Below are 18,274 nucleotides of genomic sequence, written 5' to 3' on the forward strand. Positions count from 1 at the left end.
TTATAGCTACTTTATTAGCCTTTTGATTATTTTAGCGCCAATTTGTTGTGCCCGTTGCTTTCGCCACCGTTTCAATTGGCCCAAATGCCCAGGAGGTATTCGTATGCCGAGCGGCTAACTTGGCAGGTTGTCAATCTGGCTAATCACTGACAGTTTTCCTCTTTTCCTGTTGAAGTTCCTTTATTTATGCCCTTTTCTGTAATCATAAGGCAAGTTTAAGTTTATTTACTAAAAAACAAATGAATACAAGTACTGATATATACAATTAGCGCATAAAATCGGAAAGCATTTAGTTAGCGCCAACTAATGGGTATTCCCCATTTCATTTGTTTTCAATTGCCAAATGGCATAATTCTACTTTTTTCTTCTTTTTTTCTGCTGTTTTTGGCGCCCAACCACATTTGCTTTGATGTTGTTGTTGATTGTTGATTGTTGTTGTTCGTTGGGGTTTCGAAACCGCTTATTAAATATACGCAATGCAAATAAAATAATAGCCAACTGGGCGCAAAAAGCACTGCGAGGGGATAAACAAATTTATTTGTTGGCTAATTGAAAAATGAAAATGACTTTTCCCCTTTTCCCTCTCCGTGTGTGTGAGTGTGTGTGTGTCCCTGTGTGTGTGTGTGCAGCGGTGAAAGTGGCTGCAAGTGTGGTTGTGAGGGTGTTGGGAAAATTGGGGGGGCTTAAACAGATTTGGTCAAGACAAATTCAGTCAGCTAAATGCATTGAATATTGTGACCAAAGCTGGCTATTGCTACATTAAATTCAATAAATAAATATTAACTTTTTTCAGCATTTAATTTAGACGCCCTTTTAGACGCCCTATCAGTCTGAATCTGCTGCACGTTTGGGTAAAACCCGGGCGTAAACAATTTATTTTTGCGCCAAGCTCATTTGTTTATATGGCACAATCGGGAAATATAAACAAAAAGGCGGTCAACGAACACTCAATGCTCTACAATTGTGTTTAATAACAAAATATTATAATACAAATATTCAACTTATATTACATAAATGTGGTGTGGAGACTATTGCCTTAAAAACGATTTAAATTTTGTTATAAAACATATTAAAAAATATAGATATACATATGCTTAATAATTAAAAACTACATCAAATGCTTCAATATCATTAATATATGCTATATGCGTGATTCATGTTATTGTGAATACATTTCGTTTAATCATCGCATAACACAATGATGGTGTAAATATTTTTAAATTTTTATGATATTACATATATTACATAGTGCAAACTTCAACAATTTCAAATGCAAACGAGCCCAAAAGGTGCCCACAATTTACTCAATTACTTAAGTCATTAAACCCTTTTTTGACCATAAATTGTTAGCAAAATAAAGTTGGTATACAACTTTTTTGGAATACAGATGTGTAAAGAGTGTAACAACTTTTCTCTAGAGATATTCAAGTAGCCCAAGTTTTTGCAGACAATCAATTGCGATAATAGCCACTCGTTTCCCCCTGAATTTGAATTCGAATCCGATGAGCGAGTGAATCATCCAAGTCGACTCAAACGCGGTGACGATGGATGACAAGACAGTCGACTGTCCAGCCAAGTGGTCGGTGCCCAGGCCTATAACTACGAATATATATATATATATTCACGATCCGGCGATCTGAGCCCGTGCACGTAATCCACGGAGATCCATCCACGAACTTGGCGCCCATTCACAAAGCCCCAAATCCCCATTTGTATGCACGGCTTGCTGCGTTGGGTAGTAAAGTCCAAAGAAAAAGCCGGCAACAAAGTTGGCCAAAAGAGTGGTGGTGCACTGAGAAAAAATAAGTGATGAGCGCTTTGCTAACAAACCAATTTATAAATATATATAGTAAATGATTATAGAAATAGGATAACATTAAATGTATTTCATGTAACTTAGAAATGTTATTATTTGTATTTCATGTAACTTAGAAATTGTATTATTTGTATTTCATGTAAGTTAGAAATTGTATTATTTGTATTTCATGTAACTAAGAAATTGTATTATTTCTATTTCATGTAACTTAGAAATTGTATTATTTGTATTTCATCTAACTTAGAAATTGTATCACTTGTTTGGAGGGCGTAGCGCACATGTAGCTGCGCATTTCTCGCAGTGCAGCAGCATTGCAAATTAACAATTAACGCAGGATATTTGGTGCAACCGCAGGTTGGCCAGTTGCAATCGCCGGGTTAGCCGCGAAGGAGCCAAATAGAGATTGCCAATTTGGCGGCCTCTCACCTCGCGATTTTGGCCCATTCACGGGCATAAATCAAAGCCAACAAACCGGTTCCGGTTGCTTTCGTTTCATTTCGATTCGTTTCGATTCGTTTCGAATTGTTTCGGGCCAAGAACATCTGACGATCGGATTGCAAGTCGCAAGTTGAGAGAGAGAGTTCCCTGTAGAGGTAGGTTAGTTCTAGCGCTGCCTGATATACCCCATATACTGCATATATAGTATATATACATATACATATAGCTGAAATCTGTCACTGCCAGATGCGCGTGCCACATTGAGTCATCTGAATAAGTTCGAATAATTTCGAATCGGGGCTTTTTGCTCAACTGCCGAGGTGGTGGGAAAAAAGCAACTACAACGCGTGGCAGCAGAGAAAAGCATTTGATTTGATTGCTACTGCAAAAATACCCCACAATTGGGAATTTAAGCGAGTTGCATAAGATTAGCAGTTACCCATTAACTATTTGCATTTTGTAACTCAAGTGGTTCATTAAATCCAATCGGAGTCGCCACGGCGTATGAGTGATATGCATGTATAATTATGGTGAATATTAATTATTTATCTATCGCTGGCCATATAGAATGTGAAATATTTACTGGTGTTTTCACAACTTTGACCCGGCTTCGCCCTTTTGGGCCAGAATTCCCACTGTTAGCCCGGTTTTTACCGGCTCGCACATTCGTGGAAGCGTGCGAATTCCTTGAATTTAGGCCGTAAGTGTTCTATTAATACCCCAAAAGAGCAGTTGGGTGCGGAAAAGGGATTGGGAAACGGGATTGGGATTGGGATTGGGAATGGAATTGGCCGAAGGGCATTTTTCAATTTGAAAAGTGAGCCCCAAAACCGCAAGGTGCCTAACTACCTCTATTTATTGGCTCACATAATAGATGCAAAATGCAAAAGGGTCCACTGTCCTTCCACGGGCTCCTCCATTGATGCACTGAAGAAAATTAAATATATAAACAAGTATGTATTAGAAATTGTGAAATATATTTTAATGCTACTGTTTAGTTCAAAGTTAAAAGGGTGGTAGATGGCTATTTGGTATTTGCCAGTTTATTACTCAGCTTTCCTATATTCCACTTTCAATTGAGTTTTTCTCCCAGTGGAGTGCAATGCTGTCCTGACTTTTGCTCTCCTGCCCTCGGACTTCTTACGCCAATTGGCAGGCCCAAGTGTGGCCCCCATTTGGAAATGCAAAAAGGCACCGGATGCACCGATGCAGTTGCACTTGCACCCATCGCAATGGCGACCCCCCCCCCCCCCTGCAACCCCACCACCCAACTCCTCACTCACTTGCAACTCCGTTTAGGTGTGCAGACAACGAAACCTACAATTTGATTATCGCAATGAGAAGTGCAGCACTTGGCAACGACAACGGTTCACTTGGGTCCGGGAATCCGGGTGGCCGAGCATCCAAGGAGTTGGGGCATCCTGCAACCAGGAGCACCAGCAGCACCCTTCCGAGTCGCGTTCGCATTTTGTCAACATGTGTAGCTGTCTGTTTTAATGGTCAATTTCTCACTCTAAATGGCTGCTGCTGCCGGCCGAAGGAAGGCCAGTTTTTGAAAAAGGAGCACGAGTTCCTGGTCCTTCTGGCGACCCTCGGGCTGTGAAAAATCCACAAGGAACAGAGGCCCAATACTACAATCTCTATTGCAAGGCAAAGATAAGATATATATACCCTTTCCCTGTTTACCCTTTCTTAAATTACTATTAAAGTTAGTTAATTATTGGAGTAAGGTAAATGCAATGGGTTAGGCCATCAGTACTACATATGCCTATTAAGTTAAGAAGTATCCTTTTCTTGTTTAATTTGTAATAGGTACATCTATTGTTTGAAGTGTATGTAGTAGTCGTTGTTAGAAACTCAGCTCCATAGGCCTCTGCTATTTTTTCTTGGGCCCCCTTTTCCGTCCGGAAGATGCGACTGGAACGCATTTTGCGGCTGGGCCATAGGTTCCTCTGGATCTGCATCTGCATCTGAGTTCGAATCGAAATCTCTGGTTCCATCTCCAGCTCCACCTACGACTCCCCAACCACCGACTCCAATTGGGGAACACATCTCATCTCCATCTCCTGGCGACGCAAAGAGGAACCCAGAGGAGGATGCCCACAGCATTTGGTGACTTTTGCCGTTGGCCGGAAGTGTTACCCAGGCAAAGGAAGTAGTTAACCGACCGAAAGTGGGCGTGGTGGATGGTGGGACAGCAGCGCCACTGACCAGGGCATCCAGCGTGGAATCTCCATGCGCTCCATCTTCTAATGGCAGCAAATCATTTACAGATGTCGCAACATTTTGCATAAAAATTTTCCTGTCACAGACACAGAACACACAAAGAGTCCGGCCGTTATAAGCTGCTGCACCACCTGGTGGAAAAGCAGCTAAAAGCTGCTGGAAAGTGTGGGAAATGCACCACCCAGCCAGTCAGCCAGCCAGCCAACCAACCAGCCACCCACCATTAGTGACCTTAAACGCTTTTCCAAGCAGGAAATGCATTTTCATTTAGCAGCGGAAGTAGCTGCAAATGAGCTTTTAGTTTTTCCTCACCTTTGCGTTCTCGTGCGTCCGCATTTCCGGTCCATCGTCCATCTGATTCACCTGATTCACCTGGGTCGCCTGGTCCACATCCTCCCACTGCATCCACAGCCTCAACCACCTGTTGCTGGAGCTGCTCAAGCATTAGCATTAGCGGCCAGTCAATGGCCCATCGATGTCCTCTATGTCCTGGATGTCCTTTATGTCCTGGTTTTTCGCTGCGAGTTGGGGTTTGAGTTGCGCTCTGGTTTCCGTCCAGCGCCTCCCTCCCTGCGGAAATATGCGTCTGCCACACGTCCGCCAAATGACGACATGTGTGCACTCAAAACAAATGTTAGGTAGTTTGAGGAATTTTGACTACAACAATGCAAATAATGGCCCAAATATGGAATGTAATACCTCGTTGAGTTCGTAATTGAATTCTCAATTGAACTGTATTGAAAAATGGAAACTCAATTTTTTTGCAATTTTTATGCAAATTTTGATGATATACTGAATAAAATATTTTGATAAAAAATTAATTTTACAAAGTCTCTCAAAAAGTGTTAATATTGGTAATTAGGAGTTAAAAACAGTAATTTGTACAGCTCTATAACCATTTTTAGCCAAGTTATGTTAGAATTTCCATTTATTGGTACCCTTTTTTTTGCCAGTGCACCCACACAAAACCAGCAAAAATTAGTTTTTAATCTTGTTAGCTCAGTACTTGGAATAAGTTTGCTCTGCATTTCCAACGCCGGCCAAAAACTCTGATCAGTTCTCAGATCGAGGTGACCGCACTGTTGCATTTCCCCATTTCCCCGTTGAGGTTGGGGTCACCACTCCAGGTCACCACACAAGATTCGCAGGTTTTGCGGGCCAAGGAAATGATGTTCACATGAATGAAGACCATGTATAAATTGTATATTTGCATAATGATATTTCATGATAATTTTCATAATGAATATTTCAATAAAATGTTGCTTAAAGTAGTACTGTTTTCATTGTCATCTCATTGCTTTGCATAAAGATATCAACTGATTGGCTCCTTTGAACTCCTGAACTCCTTTCTACCCCTAAGCCCAACAAAAGGTCCTTTTCGGGCAGACGCGATTTACAAATGGCCATGGCGAGTAAATATGTCAAGTGCAGGCGGTCAGCCAGAAAATTCCGACAACAAAAAAAATAAACAAAAAAGGTATGTGAATAAGAGCACACACTCACACTCACACTAACACACTCACACACTCACACTGACACTCAGGGAAAGGCCACAAAAATGCGTTGGCCTTTTCGGTGCCTGCATTTCCGGTTGCACTCAGTGGCCAACGGTTGCAGTGTAAATTGGTCAACTAAATTATGCAGCATCAGTTGCAGTTTGCCGTCGGCTGTATCTCATACCCGGATTATCCTGGGCATCATCCAGGTCCCAGGACAACCCGGCGACACCAGGAGCAACAGCTGAGTCAAATTTGCATTCCATAAAATTTTAAAGCTAAATAAAGTGTCGCCACCTCGGGTCGTGTTGCTGTTGCTGCACGTTGTTGCTGCTGCATGTTGCATGTTGCAAATGCATGCCATGTTGCTGCCGTCTGCAATGGAAATTGAATCGAATACTTTTGTGGAGTTAGGATGGCAATTTGGTTATTGAGAGGAAACCCTTTGAGCTTAAAGCTAATGAATTGCCATCCTGGAAAATTCAAGTGTTTAGAAGGATAAAAATGAAAGGATAAGAAGTTGTAGCAATTTATTTATTTTTTTAAATGATTTACGATTTATTTATGATTTATTATTTATTTTAAACAATGCATACAAGTGTTTTCTTGTTTAATACATTTTTAATAATACATTTTTACTGAATCAAAATAGTGAGTAGATATGCATGATAATTTCCGATTCAAAAGCATAAACTGTTAGTTGTTTATTTATATGTTAAACTCTAATAACATAAACCCAATTGAAATGCAATGTTTATCTGCCCAGCGAGATTGTTCAATCGAATTGCACTTTCAATAATTTTTCGGGGTCAAATGGGCGGATGGCCGCCTTTCGGTGTTGGCCATATTCTCGCCGGCCAGAAACATATGTTCGCGGTCTTTATTTGGTGGTCAACCGGTTCAGTGCCCCACCCCTTAACCCATTGATGCCCCCTTAACCCACGGTTTTAAGCCCAGCTATTTGTCACTTGCAACCGCGACGGCCATTTCCGTCGGCCAGTCGCCATATTTATGCAGTTGGTCGCTGGTTTGCATGTAGTTACTCGCGTTTTTTTCGCTTTTTTGGGCTCTTTTCAAGTTTATGCAGTTGCGAAATTGCTGACAATTGATAGGCCATGGCAGTGGCAGTGGCAGTGGCAATGGCACTGGACGTGGCAGTGGATGTGGATGTGGCAGTGGACGTGGAAGTGGCAGTGCCAGTGGACCAGTGCCAGAGGACCAGGCTCCTCCAGTCTTGACTTGCCCCTCGTTCGGTGGCCACAATTTAGCGCGCGGCGACTACCGAAAAGCAGCAGCAACAGCCAAGCACACTGAGCCAAATAAGTGCATACTTGGGTGTTTAGAAATATTTTATTCCTTAGGTAAAATGTACCTTACATGTAAAAAAGGAGGCATATTTCATATTAAAGTTGTTTGTTTATATGTACAAATTCAACAAAAAAGGGTTATATATTTTGATGGGTATTAAAAAAAGGTACTAAGAACCTAATAAACTGATTGAACTAATAAACTAAACAATGAAATATTTATTTATGAAATATTTTTTTCTCCCTGTGCATTTGGCAGCTTGAATGCAGATTGGCTACGAACTCTTTCACTCTCTCTCTCTCTTTCACTCACTCTCTCTCTCTCTCTTTCTGTTGATGAATGCACAAATAATGGGGATGCATAATGCCAAACAGGAAATAAATTATGCTCATTCGGAATCGGAGAATCGGGCAGTCGGGGATTTGGGGATTCGGCATTCAGTTGCAGTGCCTCCACTGCCACTAAACACCGTAGGAGGCAGGCAACCTGCAACCAGCAACTTGCAACCTGCAAACTGCAAACTGCGAACTGAAAACTCCAGACAGCGGACTTCAGACGGAATCAGAGAGTCTGAATCAAAATCAAAATCAGAAGCAGAAGCAGGCAGCGTAATGGCAACAATCATCATGATTACCATTAGCGGCATCATCATTCCGATACTGCTAATCATCATTGTCAATCATAAGCCAGAGCACTAGTCAGCAAAGTTTAAGTTTATGCCCCCCAGAAGTAACAGCATTGAATAGCTCTGCTTTCATAGCTCATGAATGTTGAATATTCAAACTATCATATTATATATTATATTATATATTCATATTATATCATAAACAGCACTCATTTAATAATTTACTTGTTATTATAACCAAGTTCTTCAGCTCGCAATAAATGTAAATAAATAATAATGATTTAATTGTAATTGTACAAATTTTAATAATTGTAATATATTTGTAATTAATTGTAAAACTTGTAATATGTAATTATAATTTATTTGTTTAAGTTTGTTTCTTTCTTACACATAAATACCCCTTCTTTTGTGCATACCCTGCTTCTCGAGACCTTGCTGACTAGTGTAGCAGGCTAATTTTGTTTGATTTTGATTCTGATCGAATTAGCGTAAAATTGAGCGTTCGTCAACTTTTGGGAGCGGGGTCGCGACCAGTCGCTGATCCCTGCCAGCTTCAGAGGGGGGCACCATCGTCCATATGGTAGTCGGATTCAGTTTCAGATACTGATGCAGATTCTGATTCGGAGTCGGAGTCGCAGGCGGAACGTGGGCTCATTGACAAGTCGGAGTTCAGATCCTCAGATCCTCAGATGGCGCAGGCCGCGTGCGGGGCATTAAAGAGGCGTGGAAGTCAAGACCCTCCGGATGATTTGCATTCGCAGTGGCTTCTGCTGCACTGCAAACAATTGCGACTTAGATTTTGAGTTTTTAGAAATAAACATAGTACGATACAGAATCATAGAGGCATTCTTCTAAATATTCAAGAAAATTAAAGGCTACAAATCTTAATTGAAATCATAGAATGTTGCATCTGCCTTGAGATTTCGATTGAATGTTTTATACCATTGCACAGTATTTTGAGCAGTGTAGCTCGGCGTAATTGACCAAGTTATTCTGCGCTTGCTTGGCCCCGCTCCTTGGGGCAAATTGATTTTGCTTCGTGCCTCATCAGCAGCGACAATTGCCCTTGCGATGATCGCCATGATGATTGGGCTTCCTGGGCTTCTTGGGCTTTTCTTCGTGCGCTCACGTAGCAGCTTCCCCTCCCTCACCTGCTACCCCGCTCTCCTGACCCTCCGCCTGACCCCCCTTGACATCCTGGCCCGCCGCCTCTGGTGGCTGCTGCTGTTGTCCCTCGAACGGCTACCGATGTTTTTTGCGGTTTCACACTTTGGTTAGGGTTCCTGCCCTTCGCACTCGCACTTGGACTCGGACTCGCGGTCAGCCGCCAGTCATTGGGTCACAGCCCGCAGGAAGATGGCCCAAAGTAGCCATTCGCCAAATAAAGTCGACCTCAATTGCAACGCATTGCCAAGCAATACAAATTATGAGCCGCTGCTCAAAAAACATAAAAACTTGAAAAGCAAAGGCTTTACAATATGTTCAGATTGCTTCTCTAAATACGTACAAAATCATTCATTACTTAGCCTAGAAAGATGGTCTATGAACACTACTGCATCACAATTTCAGGCTAGACACAAAAAACAGAGTTGGCTTACGAAATGCGAATTTTAATGAAGAGTTTGGGGGGCGGAAGGCCCAAGAAAGTTGACAATTGGTTTACTTAAACTAATACAAAAAAAGCGAGTCCTATATGCGGCTACTTAATGTACTTGTCCATGAACTTTTTGTGAAAATCGGAGCGCAGGGCATCGTTGACGAAGTGCGTCTTCTTGTCGGGCGCAGATCTGGCGCAGTTCTTGAACACCACATCATCGTCCCAGCGGCGCTTGATCTTCAGATCGCCGCCCAATCCGGATGCACGTCCCGCTGCCGAGGCGGCGGTGCCGGGCTCATAGTTGATCAGCGGATTGCCGGAGAGGATGTTCTCCATGCGAATGCGTTCGTCCTCCTGCTTCTTCTCCGACTCGCGACGCGCCGTCTCCTGCAGGCGCTCCTGCTTGATCTTCTGCAGTTCGGCCAGCAGGGCGGCATCATCGTCATCCGAATCGCTGTCCGAATCGGAGCTATCGTTGTCCAGCGGCTCATCGGCGTCCAAATTGGCGGCCTGCTGTTGCGCCTGCAACGCTTGCTGCTGCACTGCGTCCGGTTTGGTCCGCTTTGCGGCACTGCTGCCTCCACCGGCGTTGTTCGCCTCAATAGCCTTGCGCACAATGGAGGGCAGTGCCTTGCCCGACGACGAGGTGGCTCCAGATCCGGAACGGGCCTCCCGTTCGCGCTCCTCCAGCTCCTTGCGGAAGTCACGGTTGCGGATCTCCTCGCTGGTGCCCTGGCCCGTCTCCCTGCGGACAACACACGTTCGAATTTAATGCATTACAAATAATTACTTGTATTTCTTACCTGTATTTCAGTTTCGTGTGGCCTGGCAAATCGCGACTGGAGTACTGCTTGCTGAGGGCACTCAGATCCTTTTCGCCGCGACCGGAGCCACCGCGGGCGGGATCGAAGGTCGGACGCGCTGCTGTGGTCATTTTTAACTAGCTAGCTCTACGTTTAATTGTTTAAATTTAATGCAAATGTAATGAATTCTTCAATTGCGTGCTTCGTTTGATGTATCAACAATGCCACCACGCGAGCTACGGTCACACTGTCCGATAGGTCTTTTCGATACACGCTTAGTGTGGACTTCAACCGTGGTAAGCCTGCATGGGCACCACTGGCCCAACAGCTGTTCGCCCATGGGCAGCACTGTTCCGGTAAACACGCGCGGAACACCGCCGTTTTATCCCACTAAATACGCAGAAAAACCAAACTCTTTGCGGCGACTTGGCGCGATTTGCAGTTTGATTTAGCCAGCCCCCTCCAACCCAAACGCCAGCGACGGCCATGCTGGCCAATCTGCGCTCCTGCAGCGGCCACCTGTTGCATCACAGCCTCCGAAATGCCAGAATTCCACGACGAAGCTGGGCGAGCACGACGGCTGGAAAGGATCAGCCGGAGGAGGACAGCCTGACCATTGGCGATGTGAGCGTGCGGCTGCGCAAGCCCAAGCATCCGCAACTGGTGCCGCAGCAATACGGTGAGCATGGGGATGCCGGGCAGTGGGAATCCCAGATCTTTGGCCAGTGCAAAGGTCAACATGAAGATCTTGGCCTTGCAGAACCATTTCGTCATCATATCATGTCATTATATCATCTTTTAGAAGCAGATACATCCGTAACTATAATGTATTTAAGAAAGATCCTTTATTGTGGATCAGAGTGGGCAATGATACAAACGTTTTGTAAAACATAAAGGCTGAACTTTATAACTTCAACTCAACAAAGTCGAAAACGTAAGGAGCTAGATGTCCAAGTTGAAGGCGCAGCACAAAGCGAAGCAGCAGGAGAGGCTCAGCAATGGACTTGGCAAGTACACGGACCTTTGCGACGAGGACAAGTTCTTCAAGATGTCGAAACATTCGCGTAATTTCGTGTGCCACTTCTACGACAAAGATAGTGAAGAATGCAAGATTGTGGACAAGCAGCTGGGCATCCTGGCGGCCAAGCATCTGGAGGCCAAGTTCTGCAAGATGGAGGGAGCGAACGCTCCTTTCCTCATCTGCAGACTGCGCATGCAGCAGTTGCCGTCGATTCTGCTGGTGAAGGACAGCAAGATCAAGGATGTCTTCGTCGGATTCGAGGGTCTGGGCTCCGACAAGCTGGAGTCGCGCATCGCTTCCACGGGCATCATCCAGTCCGGGATAAAGGCGAGGAAAACGCCGAAGGAAAAGAATGGAAAGTCCATGGCCAACAAAAAAAACCACTGATCTAGATGAATTCCTATGTCAAAACAAGCCACTCATATAATCATTATATATCTTATACTTGGCTAAATCGCCGGCCGTTCCATCATTATTTTTTGTGATAAATTATATGTACCGAAGTTATATATACACATAAGTTATAAGTTAATAAACTCTGTATTTGGGGCACATATATTTATGTTTGACAACCTTTAATACTTTTTTCCTTTCGATTCCATAGTGAAATACGCCGAGGATGGCACCCTGCAGCTGTCGCAATCGGCACTGCACCACCTGCGCTGGATGCTGCAGAAGGATGCACTGCGTCAGGACATGTTTCTGCTGGGACAACCGGGTCCACTGCGCCGCCAGCTGGCCATGCAGTTCCTGGAGCTGACGCAGCGCGAGGTGGAGTACGTGGCCTTGAGTCGGGACACCACCGAGAGCGACCTGAAGCAGCGACGTGAGATCCACGACCGGGCGGCCATCTTCCACGATCAGGGTGCCGTGCGAGCGGCGCTCAATGGTCGAGTGCTGGTCCTCGATGGAGTGGAGCACGCGGAACGCAATGTGCTGCCCATACTGAACAATCTGCTGGAGAATCGCGAGATGCACCTGGAGAGCGGCAAGTTCCTGATGTCGCCGGAGCGTTACGACAAGCTCCTAGAGGTGTGTTACCTGTGTGCCATGTTTCTAGTCTCCTGATCCCTGCTAATCGCTACTCATTTTTCAGAAACACTCGCGAGAGCAGCTGGACGAATGGGGTCTGCTACGCGTATCGGAGCAATTCCGGGTTGTGGCCTTGGGTCTGCCCACCCACAAGTACAAGGGCACCCCATTGGATCCGCCGCTGCGCTCCCGCTTCCAGTCCCGCAATGTGACCACATATTCCTACGGCGAGCTGTACGAGGAACTGCAGCAGGAGGCGCCCTCTGTGCCCGGCGAGCAGCTGAAGCAGCTGCTCACATTCGCGTTGACCCTGCAGCAGGCGGATCCTGCGCTCCAACTGCCCGACTTTCCCATCCACAACCTGGCCTTGGGTGTCAAGATGCTGGTAGGTGAAACTCTGCTCTTACGTTTCCGCATAAAATGCTCAAATGTTTTGTGCTCCTGCAGAAGGCCAATCCCTCGCTGAGTCTGCACGATGTCATCAGTCGCATTTATCCATATCAAGCCATGCTGAAGCCCGACCAGAAGAAGCGCGTCGAGGAGTTACTCAAGAAGCTGGATATCCAACTGGTGCCCAGTCCAAGCATTAAGAAAATCGAAAGTCAGTCCCAGGAAGACTCCCAGATCCACATAAAACTGGACGCACTGCAGCTTAAACTGCCTGGTGGTCAGACTCCACCGGCTGCTACCAACTTTGTGGATTTGCCGCATCAGAGGCAGGCACTCGCCAGTCTGCTGCAAGCCTACGCTGTGGGGGATGTGTGTCTCGTTGGCGAGAAGGGTGTCGGCAAGCTGACCCTGACCCAGGAGCTGCTCCGCCTCCTGCAGCAAACCTCAGAGCCCATGATGCTGTACGAGGACATGACCAGCAGGGATATCGTCCAGCAGCGTATCACGAGTCCCCAAGGAGACACCGTGTGGAGGGATTCACCGCTGGTGCGAGCTGCCAAATCGGGATCCGTGGCGGTTCTCAATGGACTGCATCGGCTGCACAAGAGCACGGCCAGCGTTTTGCAGCGGTGAGTTCAAAATATCTCCATTAATGTGATGTATTATATGGAATACTTCCTATCCAGCCTCATCCACGATCGTGAACTGCAGCTGTGTGATGGCACCACTTTACTGGGCGCAAATCGCTATCGGGCACTGCTCCAGCAGGGATTCTCCAAGGAGGAGCTGGGTAAACTCGGATTCCTACCCATGCATGAGTCCTTCCGCGTGGTGGCATTGGCGGAGCCTCCGCGTCTTGGCGGCGGCCAACCCAGCTGGCTGACACCCGAGCTGCTCAGTCTGTTCCTCTACCAGGAACTGCGTCCCTTGCGCCAGAGCGAAGAGGCGGAACTGCTGGCGCAGCTGTGTGGTGGCGAGCTACCAGCGGGCATGGAGCCACTGCTGAAACTGGCCCAACTGCTGAGATCCTCACAGGAGCCGCTGCTCCAGGGACTGGCGGGCACCCTCTCCACCCGGCAACTGCTGAAATTGGCCCGCCGTTTGGCAGCCTATCCGGAGAGTGAGCTCAGCGATGTGCACGAAATGCTGCAGAACACCTTCCTGGCCAGATTTATGCCGGCCCTGTCGCGGGGTGCCTTGGAACAGGCCATCCAACAGGTGGGCATCAAGCCGCGTGGGCGTAAGGCGACAAACAAAGCAAATCAAATAGCTGTGGAGGATAACTCGCTGCGCATCGGCTCCACACGCTGGCCACTGGGCAATCCCACGCAGGCGCAGCTATCCAAAGTGCCACACACCTTGTTCTACGAGATGCCGCAGCATGTGCAGCTGCTGGAGCGTCTGCTGCAGGACTACCTCATCGGCGAGCACCTCCTCTTGGTTGGCAACCAGGGAGTGGGCAAGAATAAGCTGGTGGACCGCCTGCTGGAACTGATGCAGCGTCCTCGAGAGTACATCCAGCTGCATCGCGACACCACGGTGCACAGTCTGACGCTCCAGGCGACGCTAAAGGATGGCCAGGTGTCGTACGAGGACAGCGCCCTGGTCCAAGCTGTACGCACTGGTCATGTTCTTGTCGTGGACGAGGCGGATAAGGCGCCAGTGAATGTCACCTGCATACTGCGAACTCTGGTGGAGAGTGGCGAGATGGTGCTGGCCGATGGACGAAGGATTGTGCCACCGGGAGAGGGCGGCAGGGTGCCCAACTCGATTGAAACCCATCCCGATTTCCGGCTAATAGTCCTGGCCAATCGTCCGGGCTTCCCCTTCCTGGGTAACGACTTCTTTGCCGCCCTGGGCGATGTCTTTAGTTGCCACGCCATCAGCAATCCCGATCCGGATTCCGAGATCTTCCTGCTGCAACAGTATGGACCAAAGGTGCCCATCAAAACGCTACGCACCCTGGTTAATGCGTTCGGTGAACTGCGAACTCTCGCGGACGAGGGAATGCTCAACTATCCGTACTCCACACGCGAAGTGGTGAGCATTGTGAAGCATCTGGAACGCTATCCGGAGGAGAACATGTCCGAGGTGGTGGGTAATGTGCTGGACTTCGATCGCTATCAACCGGAGGCACTGCAGCAGGTCACGCAAGTGCTGGCCAAGCACGGCATCGAGTCCTACGCCGAGGAAGAGATCCAGGCCATACGCAAACAGAAGATCCTGCAGGCATCCGTGAATCGGCACAGCGGACTGGGCGTCTCCGGTCCAAAGTTCGGCAAGTTGGATCCCAAGAATGAACCGCATGTCGGCGGCAACACGTGGGCTGGTGGCAGTGGTGGGCGTGACACCGCCGGACTGGGCGGCAAGGGTGGCCCATTCCGGCTGGACAAGGGCCACAAGGTCCATCAGCTGAGCGACGAGGAGAAGGCCGATGTGCCCGAAGAGATCAAGCGGGCAGCACGCGAAATGAATCGCAAGGCGTTCGAGGACAAGCTCAAGGAGATCAAGATGTCCGCCCACGACCACCAGCTGTATGCCCAGTTCAGCGAACCCAATCGCAAGCAGGTGCAGCAGCTGAAGGCCGTCCTGGAGGCCATGCAAACGAAGAGCAAGGAGCGCCAGTGGCAGAAGTACCAAACCCACGGCGATCTGGATGACACGCGGCTGGTGGAGGGCATCACCGGCGAGAAGAACATCTATAGGCGACGGGCGGAGGCCAATCCCTGGGCCGATCATGTCCAGGAGAAGCCCAATCGACTCAAGCTGGTCGTGGATGTATCAGGTTCGATGTACAGGTAAGTTTAATAGCCATATCCTTGTGCTGCCCACTTAAATGCACATCTTCCAGGTTCAATGGTTACGATGGACGGCTGGACCGTCAGCTGGAGGCCGTGGTCATGGTGATGGAGGCCTTTGAGGGCTTCGAGAAGAAGATCGTCTACGACATCATCGGCCACAGCGGCGAGGGCTGGGAGATTCCGTTCGTGACCGCCGGCAGTCCGCCGAAGAACGACAAGGAGCGATTCGAGGCCATTCGGATGATGCACGCCCACTCGCAGTTCTGCTGGTCCGGCGACTCCACGGTGAAGGCGGCGCGCGAAGCCTGCTCCACGCTGGGTGCGGAGCAGGACTACGACAACGCCATCGTCGTGGTCCTCAGCGATGCCAATCTGCAGCGCTACGGCATCGCTCCCAAGGATCTGGCTGTGGCCCTCAAGCGGGGCGAGCCGAAGGTCAAGGGCTATGCCATCTTCATTGGCAGTCTGGCCGAGGAGGCGGATGAGTGAGTATGACGCGGACTGTACTTACACTTTACTATATCTGCACTTTTCATCGCTTCCAGAATCAATGCGGAAATGCCGGCTGGTCAGAGCTTTGTGTGCATGGACCTCACCAAGCTACCTCACATCCTGCAGCAGATCTTCACCTCGTCGCTGCTCTAGTGCAATTCCTAGGATTACGTTTATGTTGAACACAGTGTTGATAATTCCAATTAATTAATTAGATAAGCCTAACTTGAGTCTAAAATAAATCTATATTTTTGTCAAACGGAAAGGGAAAATCACTGGGATTTTGAAAGGAGTGCACAAGAAAACATCGATTTGGTTTTGCATTTTTATTTGTATTGTTTATTAATTGCCTTGCTGTTTATGCTTGCTATTTGATTACTTGTCATATAATTTACAAATTACTTAAGTATTCAATACAAAAAAAAAAAAAAACAATTTAGAACTCGAGGATTTCGCTGGCAGGGATTACTCGCATTCTGACGGGGATTACAGGGATGGTGGTATACAAAAAATAAACAATTCGTGGTTTACATTAATTAAATTTGGTATAAAAATCTAAAACAATTTCATTCCCTTCTCATTCACATTACATTTTACATTACACATTTGTTTTTTTTTTTTTGTTTTAATGATTTTTCTTCTCTTTTTTTATGTTTGTATATGCATTTCTGTATTTATATTAAATATTGTTGCAAATTCATGAATTAATGTGTTAGCAAAAAAACGCTTAAATATACGTGTGTATAATATATACTCTTGATCCGTTAAATAAGGTGTGCGAAATTCGTGACGGGAACAGCCATATATGTATATATATATATATCTGTATATATATGTATAAGGTAGCCACCAAAAATTCTTGCAACTGGAAGTGTTCATATTCGATTAATTGAAGTTCTAATTAAAAAACGGAAGGAACTGCCCGCTCCAGACACTTATGTCGCGCACCTTACTGCATAGTCTATACAAGTTATGATCCTTGCACAATTCTCATGTTCTATGTGGCCAGGGAAGAGGGTCGGATTCGGATTGGGGATTGATCGCCTTACACATGTATAATTCTCTCTCTCGTTCGCGATCGATCGCGCGAGTGTCGTGTATATATAGCTAACTTTCTTACAGATATTATCGCTTGAAATTTGCCATTTGCATTTTAATGAGGAGTAAAACAATCGAGCTGAAACATGCCATCGAATTGATCCAAGAACACACAAACACACACTTGAAAGGGGAGGGGGGCAACGGGGATCGGTAGTATAAAAGCTAAGTTCACTTAAAAACATAACAACAAAGTTGGGCCTATAAAGGCAAGTTGGTAGTCTCGAACCGAAGAATTCTCATGCGTTGTTACACTTATGTACAGGAAAATTAAAACTGATTCAAAGTGGACGACATTCAAGTTGCACGATCATAAAATCGCGGTTCCAGATTAGGGCTCTCTTACGAATTCTAAGTAAATGAGGAAACAAGAAAAAAAAAAAAAAAAACATTAAATCTCGTCTGGGAGTGTTTGACGACCCGAGTACAGTGCGTTTCGCAGCTGTAGGCGCAGCGGTGTGATGGTGCAAATGCCATTTCGTTCTAATCATGGTCCTGAGTACGAAACTATGTGGGTTGCTGAACCCAAAGAATGACTTCGAATGAAACCTTAGGTGCTGTATTACAACAAGCACATATAGCCTCGTAACGCACTGTACTGGGCGACGACATAACCTTTCGCTTCACTGGACTGCGGAATGGAGAGGAGGGAGGTGTAGTTCTTACAAAACGGGTTTCTATTTACAGATTATGATAAATTAGGAGTTGCTCCCTCCGTACAACCCGTAGCAAAGACATATGACATATGACCGTCCGGATCCTGGAGTTCGTTGACCGGACACTCGCTTAATTCGGCAACGCATTATATAATCTCTGGATACCTAGCACAAATCGGTTCCTACTCCGTCTCCCTCCACATTCTTCACCTATGTACACAAATGACAAAGTTATCTGCACCTGGGCACCTGACGTAGCATATCCTATATACAATATATGGCATAAATAGATATAAATTTATAAAGACTAATGTTAAACACACACATTACAGACGCACAGACGCACAAACTGGCACACGCACACAAACACGTACAAATTTTGGCGATTTTCATGTTGATTGCAAAAGGTTTCCATATATGTGTGTACTATATGTATAATAGATATAGCAGATCGGCAGGGCGAATACAGTGCGTC

At 46.4% G+C, this 18,274-nt stretch overlaps 2 protein-coding genes across 2 annotated transcripts; one reads left to right on the top strand and one right to left on the bottom strand.

The window, feature by feature from the left end:
* Positions 1-9,498: 9,498 nt before the first annotated feature.
* LOC6525912 (protein CWC15 homolog) lies at positions 9,499-10,551 on the bottom strand. Its single transcript, XM_002101696.3, has 2 exons — positions 10,310-10,551; positions 9,499-10,251 (listed from the first exon to the last, which is right to left on the bottom strand). The coding sequence occupies exons 1-2, from the start codon at positions 10,438-10,440 to the stop codon at positions 9,609-9,611; spliced, it is 774 nt and encodes a 257-aa protein (XP_002101732.1). The 5' UTR covers positions 10,441-10,551; the 3' UTR covers positions 9,499-9,608.
* Positions 10,552-10,634: 83 nt separating this feature from the next.
* LOC6525915 (von Willebrand factor A domain-containing protein 8) lies at positions 10,635-16,304 on the top strand. The gene is made up of 7 exons (XM_002101699.4): positions 10,635-10,988; positions 11,935-12,362; positions 12,427-12,747; positions 12,810-13,381; positions 13,439-15,550; positions 15,604-16,038; positions 16,099-16,304. Exons 1-7 carry the CDS (start codon positions 10,796-10,798, stop codon positions 16,196-16,198), a joined length of 4,161 nt encoding a protein of 1,386 aa, XP_002101735.2. The 5' UTR covers positions 10,635-10,795; the 3' UTR covers positions 16,199-16,304.
* Positions 16,305-18,274: the final 1,970 nt, after the last annotated feature.

The sequence above is a fragment of the Drosophila yakuba genome, chromosome X (assembly GCF_016746365.2).
Source record: "Drosophila yakuba strain Tai18E2 chromosome X, Prin_Dyak_Tai18E2_2.1, whole genome shotgun sequence".
Classification (NCBI taxonomy): Eukaryota; Metazoa; Arthropoda; class Insecta; order Diptera; family Drosophilidae; genus Drosophila; species Drosophila yakuba.